Source organism: Petromyzon marinus, chromosome 1, assembly GCF_048934315.1.
Source record: "Petromyzon marinus isolate PM22_M1 ecotype Great Lakes invasive population chromosome 1, UKy_Petmar_22M1.pri1.0, whole genome shotgun sequence".
In the NCBI taxonomy this organism is placed as follows: domain Eukaryota; kingdom Metazoa; phylum Chordata; class Hyperoartia; order Petromyzontiformes; family Petromyzontidae; genus Petromyzon; species Petromyzon marinus.
Window position 1 is genome coordinate 21,474,083 of NC_133667.1, and position 12,971 is coordinate 21,487,053.

The following is a 12,971-nucleotide window of genomic DNA, read 5'->3' on the forward strand; positions in this document are numbered from 1 at the left end:
AACCATCTGTGAGGTCCTTTGGGGTCCACTGGTAACTGGAATAATTGTGCTCGTCCACTAGCTTTTTCTGGGTGACAAAATTATGAAGAGGAACTCTATCGTATTTTAATTAGTTTGTTTAGACTACGCCACTGTGGGTCGTACGCACATTTGCAGAAGCACGAATTGCACGCAGTTTTGCGTTTCACGTTTCTGAATGCTGCGGGTGCTTTTCCTGCAGGGGTGCCCTTGGTGGGGAACCTCCGCACCAGGCTGCTGGCGCTGCACACGTTGGAGGCCGTCCTTCCCGCCTGCGAATCGGTCATCAACTCGGAGCTAATGCAGCAGGTGTGGCAACAGAATGGAAATTATGCTTCTCTCCCCACCTATATTTTGTTGTAAATGCCCTACGAACTATAAACTACCTAATATTGGGCTGTGCAACATGTTATTTTCACAAGCTCAATTTTTTGTTATTGAGAGCTGTAATTTACACGCCCACAAATCGCAGATATTTAATTGAACTAAAATGTAAGCCAAACGAAGCGTGAACTTTTGATTCATTTTTGTTGCTTGGCTTTTTCAACGTTTCAAAGCGTTCCATTTTAAGGTACAACTTTGGTAAACTGAGTTTCGACTTATTCTTAGTTCTTTCGGTAAAGTCACGTTGAAGGGAAACAACAAACGTGACTTTACCGAAAGAACTAAGAATATGAATTACTGCAGTCACGAAAGCTTTAAATCAAAATTTGACTTTCGACTTGTCAATCTTATTCCTGTTCACACATTAATAATAATAAAGCACCTTTGAAATTGATAATCTGAAAGCACTGTACATCAGAGGTAAATATATATTCATATATATAAAATACTGGCACCAATATAAAACCCAATCACAATACAATATGTTGCCCTTTTGGAAGTCCTTAATTAGTAATGAACAAATAGGAATCGACATGACTAGTTCGAGTTAAACAGGTGACTGATCGCAAAGGTTGCCTTTGGATTTCTTGTTTGTAGTACATTATCATGCATTTTATGTTGTTCAGTAGCTGTTTGTGTGCCTGGTGAAGCTATGAGCGCCAGTTCTTAATGAGTATTAATGTTGCATGAGTGCTGGAATGGAAGCACAACCATAGTACCTGAGAAAAATCCATGCGTGTGAGGTGATGTCATTTAAAGATCCACACACATGGGTTCATTAACTAATTTTTTTATACCGTCATCTCTTGCCACCTTCTACTTGGCGGGTTTCGACATTTCATAATCGGCATTTTCCACCAACTCTTGCCTTCAAGGCACTTGATTGCAGGCGCTGCAATGCCAAACCTGTCGCAGTGATTAATGTGTTGTGATTGTAATATGGTGTGATTTCATTTACCGTGTATTACATTGATGCCAAAAATAGAAAATAATTAAGTGAAGAAAAGTTTGATTTATCCTTGATTTGTAATTTATTGAAAACTTGAATCCAGAGACTTGCCTGGTATCCTGCCAAGGCAGGAACATGAGCACTTGGTTGTACATTCACCATGGTAAACCTTTGAGAGTTGACTTCAAGCCTGTTGAATTGAGCATCATATTCGTATTGCATTACACAATTTAAAGAACAAAAACATGTCTTAGTGCTGGAACAATGCTTATATGCTGATCCACCTTGAAACATAATCAATAAGCAGATGTGTCTTTGTCACATATCTCTGTCTACACAGAAAAATATAAAAGTACTTTTTACACAGTTGGGACAAACTCTTGACTGGTTTCGACAGTGTCTCATCAGTAATCAGGCTTGCTAGAATCCGTGCTGGTGAACTGTCAGATGTTATAGGCAAGGAAACATGTCTTGCAAAGTACTGTTTTCTGGTGTGTTTTTTTTTTATCAATTATGTATTTCTGAGGATGCTTTGTTGCCAATTGTGACTGACTGGCTTTGCTTTGGTATGTATGGGACAGGTTGTGGAGCGGTTGTTCTCGCTGCTGGCAGACTGTATGTGGGAGCTGCCACTGGCACTGTCAAAACATCCAGCTGCCAGCAAGGACAGAGAGTCTGAGCTCAAACTGCTGGTAAAGAAAATGTTTTGATTTCAAGAACACCAGCTTTCTATGCTGTTGTTCCATCATCATTTTATGGATTGGTTCATACCTAGACCCAACTGTATTTATACATCTGTAGTGGTCGACTTGATGCGGACAACTTTCTTGTTTTCTCTGACACCACTTTTATTACAACTCTTCACATTATGTCTGTGACTCCGTCATTCCGCTTAGCCGCAGCTTGCTCGCCGCTTCCTCCCCTATCCCTCACTGTCCCTCTGCGTCGTCCCTGTCTCTGTCCCTCTGCGTCGTCTCTGTCTCTGTCCCTCTGCGTCGTCTCTGTCTCAGTCCCTCTGCGTCGTCCCTGTCTCTCTCCGTCCCTCTACGTCGTCCCCGTCTCCGTCCCTCTGCGTCATCCCTGTTTCTCTCCGTCGCTCGCTGTCCCTGTCTCTCTCCGTCGCTCGCTGTCCCTGTCTCTCTCCGTCGCTCACTGTCCCTGTCTCTCTCCGTCGCTCGCTGTCCCTGTCTCTCTCCGTCGCTCGCTGTCCCTGTCTCTTTCCGTCGCTCGCTGTCTCTGCTTGTCTCTGCTTCGTTCCAGACCCAGTGACAACTCAACTCGTTCTTCCCGTCTCCCGAATATATCCCCGTTCTCATTAGCAGCCAATTAATTAGGCCGCGTGCCACCGACGCCCCCCCCCCCCGCACCTGTTACTTGCCCCCCTCTATTCCCAGACATCGCGGCGCCACCTCACCCTTGACAACTCCAGCCAATCACAGCCGTACATCGCTCCCTGGCTTAATTGGCCCATCATTACCGCACAGTTTCCCACCGCCACACCTGGCCGGCCTGACGTAACCCCCCCCCACTGTCCATAACTCGCGCGTCTTTACCATTCCCTCCTGTATGTGCGTGTTAATCCACTACACATTGCTGCATGAGGGCCTCCCCATGCCTTCTGGGTCGTGGAGGTAATTTGATCAAACTGTACCACACTGGTCATTCCTAGTTAATGAAAGGTGAAGAATGTACACTTGGGAGCATAGTTTAGTACAACAATGGATTTTGCTATTCTCCTGCTACTTTCCACCATTTAGCACCACAGCCAATAGCCACTTGCTGTGTATGGAATTGTATGTAATCTGTGAAATACACATTGAATATGAATACAGGCTGACAGTCAAGATGAATAGTAAATAGTTTCGTGCAACATAAGTAAAAATACTATTTTTTGCTTATCTGCTGTGAAAGAGACTAGCGTACTACATGTGTATACATATATATTGTAAGAAGATGGTGGAAATGTTAATGGTGGTCAGCTTTCATATTTACTGCAAGTTTATGCCCCTTATCAATTTGTACGAGTTTATACATTTCATACCTATCATGTTACATTTATATAAAGTGTAAGAAGATGAATACGAGTGTGTGTCTGAACATCCCTTGTAAGTTTTGTTTGTATAGACACAAATTAAAAGTTATTTTTTAACCAGGAATTATTTTTTTATGTTAGCAATGGTCTTTTCACTCTTCAAATTACCAGCTATGAGCATATTAAGCAATTTTATGGTAATTAAACAAAGCATTGTGTGATTTAAGAAAGCCAAGTCTAAACTTAATTTTTAAAAATGCAAATTTTCTTATTTATATTATTACTTAATTGCCAATATTTTGGTGTTTGTAGAGCATTTATTTTTGCAGCAGAAAGCATGAATATTATTTTTATATTTACTGTATTTTTGTTTATGCCATATTTTTAAGGCAATCTATTTTTTGTTACCATTTAATGCATCTGCTGAACCTGATTACTTTCTTGGTAAAATAACTTTTTGGCCAATTTTCAGTGGAGAAATGGATACTTTTTGCAAATAAATAATAATAAATTGTCTGTTATATTATTGATGGGAAATGCCTTTCTGAAAACAAGTAAACCTAATGTGTTTATTTTTCAATGTACCCCCCCCCGTTCTCTTCTATGTTTAGCACAAACCCCGAGAGGTAAGCGGGGAGGATGAAAACTTGCCAATTCAAGAGGTCACTTTTGACCCTGAGAAGACCATGTGCTGCACGGTGGAAAATGGTACCGTGCTGGCTCACGGTAGCGGGGGCAAGGGTTACGGCCTAGCGTCCGCTGGAATTTCCTCTGGCTGCTACCAATGGAAGGTATTTAACAGCAGGTTTGCACATGCGGGGGGCTACAACAGCAGCTTAAGACCATCATTGTTAAGAATATTTCTCCTTTGCTGGAAGAAGTGTGGTGATTTGGTTGATGATGGAAAAATCATGTGCATGTGATGGTAAACTACCTTTATGAGCTGAGAAGGGGTACGGAGATAATAAAAAACTGGAGTGTCTTGATGGGCTTACAGTTTGCAAAAAGGCAATGATTGCCTCATCACACATTTAAAAATGATCACATGTGTTAAGCTTACGTTTCGGTTGTCAAGACTTGGCAATAAATGATTGCATTTGAATGTTTTTGACCTGTGAAATGTAAATGTTCTCATTGCCATAAACTATTACATTTATAAATAAAAAGAAAAAATAAACCAATGATCCACTTGTTGTTTTAATTCTGCCCGGACTGACCACCCACTGTTTTGTGCAGTTTCTCATTGTTAAGGAGAACCGTGGAAATGAGGGGACATGCGTCGGGGTCTCCCGCTGGCCTGTTCGTGATTTTAACCACCGCACTACTTCAGACATGTGGCTGTACCGTGCATACAGCGGCAACCTCTACCACAGCGGGGAACACACGCTCACCCTGCCCAGCTTCACACAGGGGGACCTCATCACGTGTGTAATGGACACAGAGGCTCGCACCATCTCCTTTGGCAAGAATGGAGAGGTTTGAGTGCCACATTTCATATTTGGTCGTGTAAAATGACCGAGTTTAATAACATCACTGGAATCGCATTGCATAAATGACTGCACTCCTATTTCCCATGGACACGTACACACAGATACATAAACACTGTCATGCACACAATCAGCAGAACAGCCCTTAAACTATGTAAACATATAAAGACACGCACATTAATGAAGTCGGAGCAAGTTGCCTGCGCCTTCTGTGCTCCCCTGCCTCATGTATCCTACACTGAAACAGTACAACCCTGGCTTGTGCCATACCCTTATCTGCTGCCCTTTCCTTATTCCATTAAACCGTTTTAATCACTTCATTTTCAGACTGTTAGCTCTAACTGAACCACAATCAACACATGACAATTTTGTTTCTCAATGTTCATCCATATTAAGAAAACCATTACTTTCCAGCGTGAAGTGCCTGCAATGGGTAGTTATAGATACAGTAAGCATTGTCCATCTGAGGGCATATTTTCTTCTATACAAATTGACACCTTGATCCCCTGATACCATAGATGAGAGGAGTTGCACAGAACTTGTAGTCTCATTTACATAGCAAACTGTGGGATATCAATATGATCCCTCATTCACTCTCCCATTGTTGAATGTGACATCCTTCTCAATCTATGATGGGGCACATTGGTAGGGAGTCATCTCATGGGTTATGTTCAAAACATTGATCAAAGGGGGTCTTCTCTTCTGCTGAAAGTCTCTATCGTATATATTCCCTGCAAAATTAGTTAATCCTATGCGATTTCATCCATTATGCTCCCTTGAGATGGGGACATCATAAGCAAATGAAAATTTTTGGACTGCACCTTCATTGGCTGTTCGTTTTTATGATTGTTTTACATTTTTCACGAGATTTGTCACTTTCTGCACAGAGTTCGACATGCCGACTTTACCATAAAGCATCGTAGAGTAAAGATTAAATATCATGATCGCTGTGAAGTTAAGGTTTTATGGATAACAGAAAGTATGATGGATCCTGGTCTCCACGAATGACATGGTTACTGAATAAATATGAGATTACAAGGGAGTTCTTTGTAATGCGGTAATATTGCTAAAATTCAGATAAACATGGACAAATGGTACATTTAATTTTAATGAAGCACTGAGAAGGTTAGACTGTCATGCCAATGGGATGTTTATATTTTTCGTCTCAGTTCATATTTGATTTTTTCTGAAATACTGTACACTTAACACATTCATCTCTTATTTTCCAGGAGCCCAAGCTTGCATTTGAGGATGTGGATGTGACTGAACTCTACCCATGCATCATGTTTTACAGCAGTAACCCTGGTGAAAAGGTATCTAGAATCACTCTATTTTTTTGACAGCACTACTGACAAGGGAAATAATGAGCTGCTCTGGGAGTATAGATGTCATAATGTGGATGTCTGCATTCACAGTTCATTTTCCTGACACTTTTACCAGAATAAACATGTGCACTCCGTTAATAAAATATAAAGCATATAATTTTTAGTGACACTTTACTCCAAATAATTGCAAAACAGTTAAATTTTGCAAGATGTTAATGTGATGCATTGGCACATTTTGGCAGCTGTCTCTAAAATTACCGTTAGACATACCATTTTAGTGCTCTTTGTTAAATTATATAATATCCCTACGAAAGGCTTCAAAAATAAATGTAATTTTAATGTGTATATTTCGATGCTGGGATTGAATTGCCTGAGAGTAAAGTAGTATGTGTAGTGGTGTGCAGTACTGCAGCTCAAGCAGAGTTTCGAGCATTCTACAGGTACGCCAAGGGGAATTGAAAGCATCCGTGTATGGCTCCGAGGTGAAAGGGTAGCTTAGACGTAAGAGCGCTGAGCCAGCACTGCTGAGATTTTGTAGCCGAATGAGTTTTAGTCACCCACGATTTAAAGCGAATTCTCAACTGGAGCGAGTTGACGGTATCGGCTCAATATCCACCAATAAAAATCATCGTTAAATTTGATTTTGCACTGTATTTGGCTATATTCGAGCTCCTGAGGAAAACAAAAATGTCACCGACTGTCATGCGACAATCTCATTTCAGAGTGCATTGGAAAATGCGACCGACTGAAATTGATTTTTTTTAAAGGTCATTTGAAGGATTTTTTATAGAATCGTTTCTGCGGCTTATTCTGACACACAGGGTACACAGCTCTGAGATCTACAAGTTTATTATTTGTCTTGTTATAATGTCAATAGCCCAATTAAAGTTGGGAAAATGATGTAAACACTTGACTGCTGTATCAAATGTAAATTTTACGGGGTGTGTCAGGGATGGTTAATTTAATGTATCTGTTTTGTTTGCACTGAGAGATAATATAGAATTTTACTTTATCACACATGTAAAATCCCCATATGACTAGTCTACTACATAACTATGGGATATTTCATTTATGCACTTCTGTGCATAACATATCCCAAGGTCTGTTTTGAACCAAGAGAACATTAGTCATTACAGTATATTGTTAAATTTGTGCAAATTGTAATTTCTGTGAAACTGACAATAACTGATAATGTTAGCATTCATTAGGAAGGTTATCAGCAATGTAAGTATTCAAATAAAAATACTTCGAATATACCTAGCTCTGCTTGGGAAGATGTTTTATCAGTGCTTATTAGTTGGACTGTTCTCAATAGACAATTTAACAGACTGCTGCCATGCCAATACCTAAGTGCGCACAATTGTATTTAAAAGCATTCGTGGGAATGATGTTTTTATAGTGTGGCTTTATATAATAGCAATGTATGACGTCGCCATTCGAAGACATTTAACTTTACATTTTAGTCTTGTATTTTTGGTCAACTAATGGTTTGCAAATCCGCTTGTGTTGACATTTTGTGGGAAATGAGAGTGCTTTTTTTATCCAATGGGGCAAGCTCTAGGGATATATGAATGGTAGTTCAATTACATGGCTAATAGTTTTAATGATTTTCTTTTCAAAACCTTTGCACTACTAGGCAATGACAGAATGAGTGTTGTCATCATACAATGCATCATAAGGTTGCTGATACAAAATTTGCAAGTCATTATCTTGGTAAAAAATGTTGATGTCTCTTATTCCAAATACAGTACCAACTCATGCTTATTGCTGCAATGATCACATTAAACAGTATACTGCAATCACTAATTTTCTCTTGGTTCATAAAACACCTTGGATAATAAAATGTACATAGATGCAGCAATTAAATATATCCCAGAGTTACATAGCAAATGAGCCACATGGGGATTTTACATGTGTGCTTAAGTGAAATTGCATAGGTTTCATTAAAAAACTTATGGTGTAATGTCGTTTTGTTAACACATCCTTGTCCTTGATTAGTTTGTGCTGTAAAACAATCTATGATGTCCATAATCTATAATGCCCATCTCCTGAAATCCAACCCCCAGTCAATTTTGTGGGAGGTGGGCAATAATGATAGCAGTCTCCTAAAAGTGGTGGTTGTTTGGGGTCTGCTCTTGGTTTGTAGGACCGTAATCTCGTACAGTTACCAAAGGCAAATGAACATCTCCATTAGATCAATGATACCCACAAACACTGCTCTCTGTTCTACCAGCCATACATGTCATAAGTCATAAAACCGCATCACCTGACCTTGTTCTATTATCCATTGCCGAGGATCAAGTTTGGCAGTTCCTAGATCTGTTGAGAATTTACATTTAGGAATAATTTGCAATATGAATAGTTATTGCAATTGTGGTGAGGTGGTATTAATAATTCCGTCTCGCATATTCGTTATTGCTTGAATTGCTCTGTTAATTTCAAAAGGGTGTAAGTCAGAACAGTGATGGTGTTGTGGTTGCACAATAAAACTGGTAACCGGAATGTGATTTCACGCCATGGCTAACATTGGTAGCGACTGATATCTGAAGCGGTGAAGCCCTTTCAGTTCTTCACCAGCCTGAAATGACTAGTGGGGTGAAGTATGGTTAAACTTGGAATATCTTATCTCCACCAGTGCAACACTTTTCTTTGCCCTGCAAAGAGAGATTGTTGCATGGCAATCAACGGCAAAAACACAATAATTCTCAAACCTAGAATGAACCACATGTAAGTGAAAAAGCAAGTTTAATGATGGTCATTGGTGACCGGGCTAAGACCATCAACTCGCTGTATTTTTAAAACCTGGTTTAATTGCAGATACATATACCCAGGATCACAGCAGGAACCACCTTCAGTGCTCTTACATGACATTGATCCCCGGAGCCACCAGTCCCGCTCATTTTTTGTGACTTTTCAAAAGTTCAGCGTTTAATATCCAACATGCAGTGGTCTTCTTGCCACCTCAGTGGCAATCTGTTGCCACATTTTTATTGTGTGCATCATGGTCTGGGGCTGCTTTTTATGAAACCACCATATGACAGAGCACAGTGGTTGATATGTGTGGACCATTAAAATTTTACAGTTTCACTGTCTTGGGTGATGTCTGAGTGTGCTTGTCTGGAAAGTGCAACCAGAGGACACGGTCAGTGTTGTGCATTCTAATCCAGAGTGGTATCCACTTTTGCTGCGGCTTTTGTTTGCCACTATGTTGTAAAGTCCTGCATCTCATATTGGTCTGTACATGCTTGAAAATTTTAAATAGAAAAAAGAAATAACAAGATATATTTTTACATGCAGTTTTATTATTAATTTTTTATTTGGCATGACAATTCTCATAATCGAATACAACTTTTCAAATTTTCTATGGTTGAAGAGAATAACACTTTTACTTCAGGGCTGTGCTAGGTATGCCAACACAATAGCATCTGATTGCTCGCAAAATATGGTGTATCCCGCATTTGTTGCTCAATGAAACGCATTTATTTTCATTTTACACAATGTTACTTAGCTATTTTACCCAGTTAGGCATGCATCTTTAAGCTCTATTATCACCTAAAATAGTGTAATATGTGCTGTGACACAAGCCACTCATTGTAAAATTGCTCACGATGTCACCAGAATAAATTTGGTGCATTTTTAACTCATAAGCGTGTGATTTAGACCTGATAGTAAATGCAACATTTTTACTGGTGCCAGTTTTGGATCACTGGCTGTTGTGCTCATGAATAAAGCATTCTGTTTTTTTCCCATTACTAACAATCGTTTACATGTAGATGTAAAGTCGCTTTAAATTAGGTGACGGTTAAGTGACTTTCACGTAATACAAGATTTCCATTCCTTCGTGCTGCTGTTAATATCATCCAAGTGTGAACCAGGTTTTGTAACAATTCCCAGGCAATATCTGTTCAGAGTTCTAATAGGTGTCACATGTCACCCATCACTTACTTCATTGAGCACATGGGAATTGGGAAAATGGAAGTGGCTGCAAGCACATGGCTGTACCTGCAACTGATTGAATGTTATTTGCAAGCGGGGACATGTTTAATTAAAATGTAACACTAACTTGATTAATTGTTGTAACTGTTTTTTTTAATCTTCACTGTCACGAGTAAAGATTTCTAGCATTTCATGTCAGCATTGTGGGTTGCTTTATTCGACACGTTCTTAAATATTTGAATCATGAGGGGTATAATTTATCACCAATCAATACATTTTGAAATAGATTATTATTTCCATCTTGATGCATCATAGAATAATGTGTAATAATTAATTTTTATTTATGTAATTGGTTGATGTGAGCCCTGAACCCACTCGAGCAGTGATGGGCAACCTAGACTAGTTAGTGGGCTAAAATAATCAACTCTTGAATCAAATTATAATTACACACGATGACAGTGTGTGTAATTTGTGAGAAGGTGGGCAAAGTCTTGCATTCCTGATAAATAATTATAAGAGTTGTCATTAGCGATATAAAAAAAAATCTGAGAAGGAAGCATGGATGGCACGGAGAAAAATGTATCCAAACAGAGGAGAAAAATGTTTTTAGTCCACCATCTGGCTCGGCAGACTTCAGTTTGCAGACTTCCAGACCACCGGGCTGCAGATGAAAACTCCATTCTGCTGTCCTAAGTTGAGTGCATTTCACACACACACAGCACTACCTAATTTTGCTTTTGTTGTCTCGCAGGTCAAGATTTGTGAGATGCAAATGCGTGGGACCCCACGAGATCTGCTGCCCGGTGACCCCACCTGTAGCCCAGGCCCTGTGGTTCTGTCCGAAGCCACGGTACAGCTGGTTCGAGTGCTGCACCGTACAGACCGCTGGACCCACTCCATCAATCGGCATCTTACAGAGCGCTTGCAGCGAGTGCGGCCCTGCCTTGCAGCTACCACCTCCAGGTTTGTGTTGCTGCCGCCTGAAACGCTAGTTCTGTTGAAATCTCAGAGGAAATGGTCTTAAAACTTTAGAAACGAGAATATTGTAAATTGTTTTTTAACGGTGCTGAATGATACATTGTTTTTGGTTGAAATGTCAGGCATGTTCTGAGATTCATTTGATAATGTGTGTCTAGGCTCTTCCAATTCTGTGTGAATGTTAGGGGGTAATAGGTCCAAGAGTAGAATAGTCAGTATCTCGGTTGCAACATTATTAAACGATCACCCATATTGCCAGCTCCATAAGTGGCTCTGTTATGCAATGATTCGCTGGTTTAACAAAATAATTCACGTTGATGGTAGAAATGCAATACCGTTTTGATCCATCAAATGTTTATATAAAATAGTATTTCAAACTGTGTATTGTAAGGGAGGGAGGTAGCCAGATGGCAAATGCATATTTAATGTGGAAATAGGGATTGGGGGAGTTGTATATGTTTTTATATATAGGCTTGAGGTATCATAGGGACTTAAAATTTATGTTGTATTTACAAAGAGGAAAACAAATATACACAGATGTACAGTAGAATGTAAATGTTGGTCTGCAAGGGAATAATTGGGGAAGAGAAGTTAATATATTGAAGCCAAACGGAAAAAGTCAGCAGTGCATGCTCGCAGAGGAAAAAAGGGTCCAAGCATGGGTGGCATTTGATGAAAAAGCAGCGAAGCATGAACGAGGAGTTTATTGGATTTTATTTATTTATAAAGGAAAGTCATGCTCGCGTTATTCTTGCAAACCTAGATTTCGTTTATTTTCTAAATGAAAAAAATCCAGTTCCAATATTACATATGTTATTCTCTTTTTTTTAACTGAAACCTAATCCCTGCAGGGTTTGCAAATCTCGGTCGGGCCGCACCCTCCCAAGGTCTGACTCGCAGTGCCGAGAAGATGTTGAGGAAGGTGCCGAGCTGGAACAGGACGTGCTGGGGAAGGAGACCGAGTCGTCTGATGAGCAGCAGCAGCAGCAGCAGCATCCCAACCGCCAATGCCGCTCCGGCCCCGGAGAGCTCTCGGATGAGCAGCTTCGCACGCTGTGTGTGGAGGTGTGGCCCGTGCTCGCTGTGATGGGTGGTGTGGACTGCGGCCTACGCCTCGGTGGCCGCTGCGTGCACAAGCTGACGGGACGTCACGCCACGCTGCTGGGTGTTCTCAAAGAAGGCAGTGCCTCTGCCAAGGTTCAGTGGGAGGATGCGGAGGTCACAATCAGGTACTCGTTATGTTTAAGTCCTTTGTGGTGGTATTTTTTTTTTGTAGATGATTTTTTTTGTTCTAAAAAAGTTTTTATTAATGTATCCTCTTTGAAATTATTTGTTTGTGCTTAATGGAAGTGGAACATTGGTATCATTTTAAAAATATTTGTTTTCATAAATGGTTATGTGTAATGCATACAGACTCTCGCCATCACCCTAATCTAAACATTTGTGTTTCCATTTGTTAAATTTTAAGTGCTACTTGGGCGTTGCCTTGAAATATTAAAACACTAATGCAATTTAAAATGAGAAGCTCTTATCTAATGACAGTGCTTTCCTAGACAATATGTTAAACATGTTTTCCATTGTTTCAAATGCCAAGCAACCAAGCGTTTCTGGTTTGGATCATTTAAATCTGATTTAGGCAAAGTTCAACCTTTGTGCTGTGATAGCTCTTCTGACAAAACATTCCAATCATTCATTTTAAGCGTTTAATGTGTAATGTTAGCAATGCCAGTCTTTGAGTATTATGAGTTCATGACACACTTTGATTCATTACGTGCATTGGTGTGCAATGAGCTGTAAATGCATAGTTACAGAATTCATAATCTGTAGCACATGGCATTTCCTATTGTGTCCACTTATGTTTC

General features: G+C 40.0%; 1 protein-coding gene across 14 annotated transcripts in view; it reads left to right on the forward strand.

The window, feature by feature from the left end:
- Positions 1 to 12,971, forward strand: part of HERC1 (HECT and RLD domain containing E3 ubiquitin protein ligase family member 1) — a 124,048-nt gene that overhangs the window by 60,817 nt on the left and 50,260 nt on the right. For all 14 annotated transcript variants that reach the window (XM_076065554.1, XM_076065551.1, XM_076065538.1 and 11 more), the window contains 7 exons: positions 221 to 327; positions 1,933 to 2,043; positions 3,995 to 4,174; positions 4,620 to 4,859; positions 6,100 to 6,183; positions 10,883 to 11,094; positions 11,961 to 12,338. In XM_076065554.1, the coding sequence (XP_075921669.1) occupies positions 221 to 327; positions 1,933 to 2,043; positions 3,995 to 4,174; positions 4,620 to 4,859; positions 6,100 to 6,183; positions 10,883 to 11,094; positions 11,961 to 12,338 (1,312 nt within the window). The remainder of the gene's footprint in view (positions 1 to 220; positions 328 to 1,932; positions 2,044 to 3,994; positions 4,175 to 4,619; positions 4,860 to 6,099; positions 6,184 to 10,882; positions 11,095 to 11,960; positions 12,339 to 12,971) is intronic.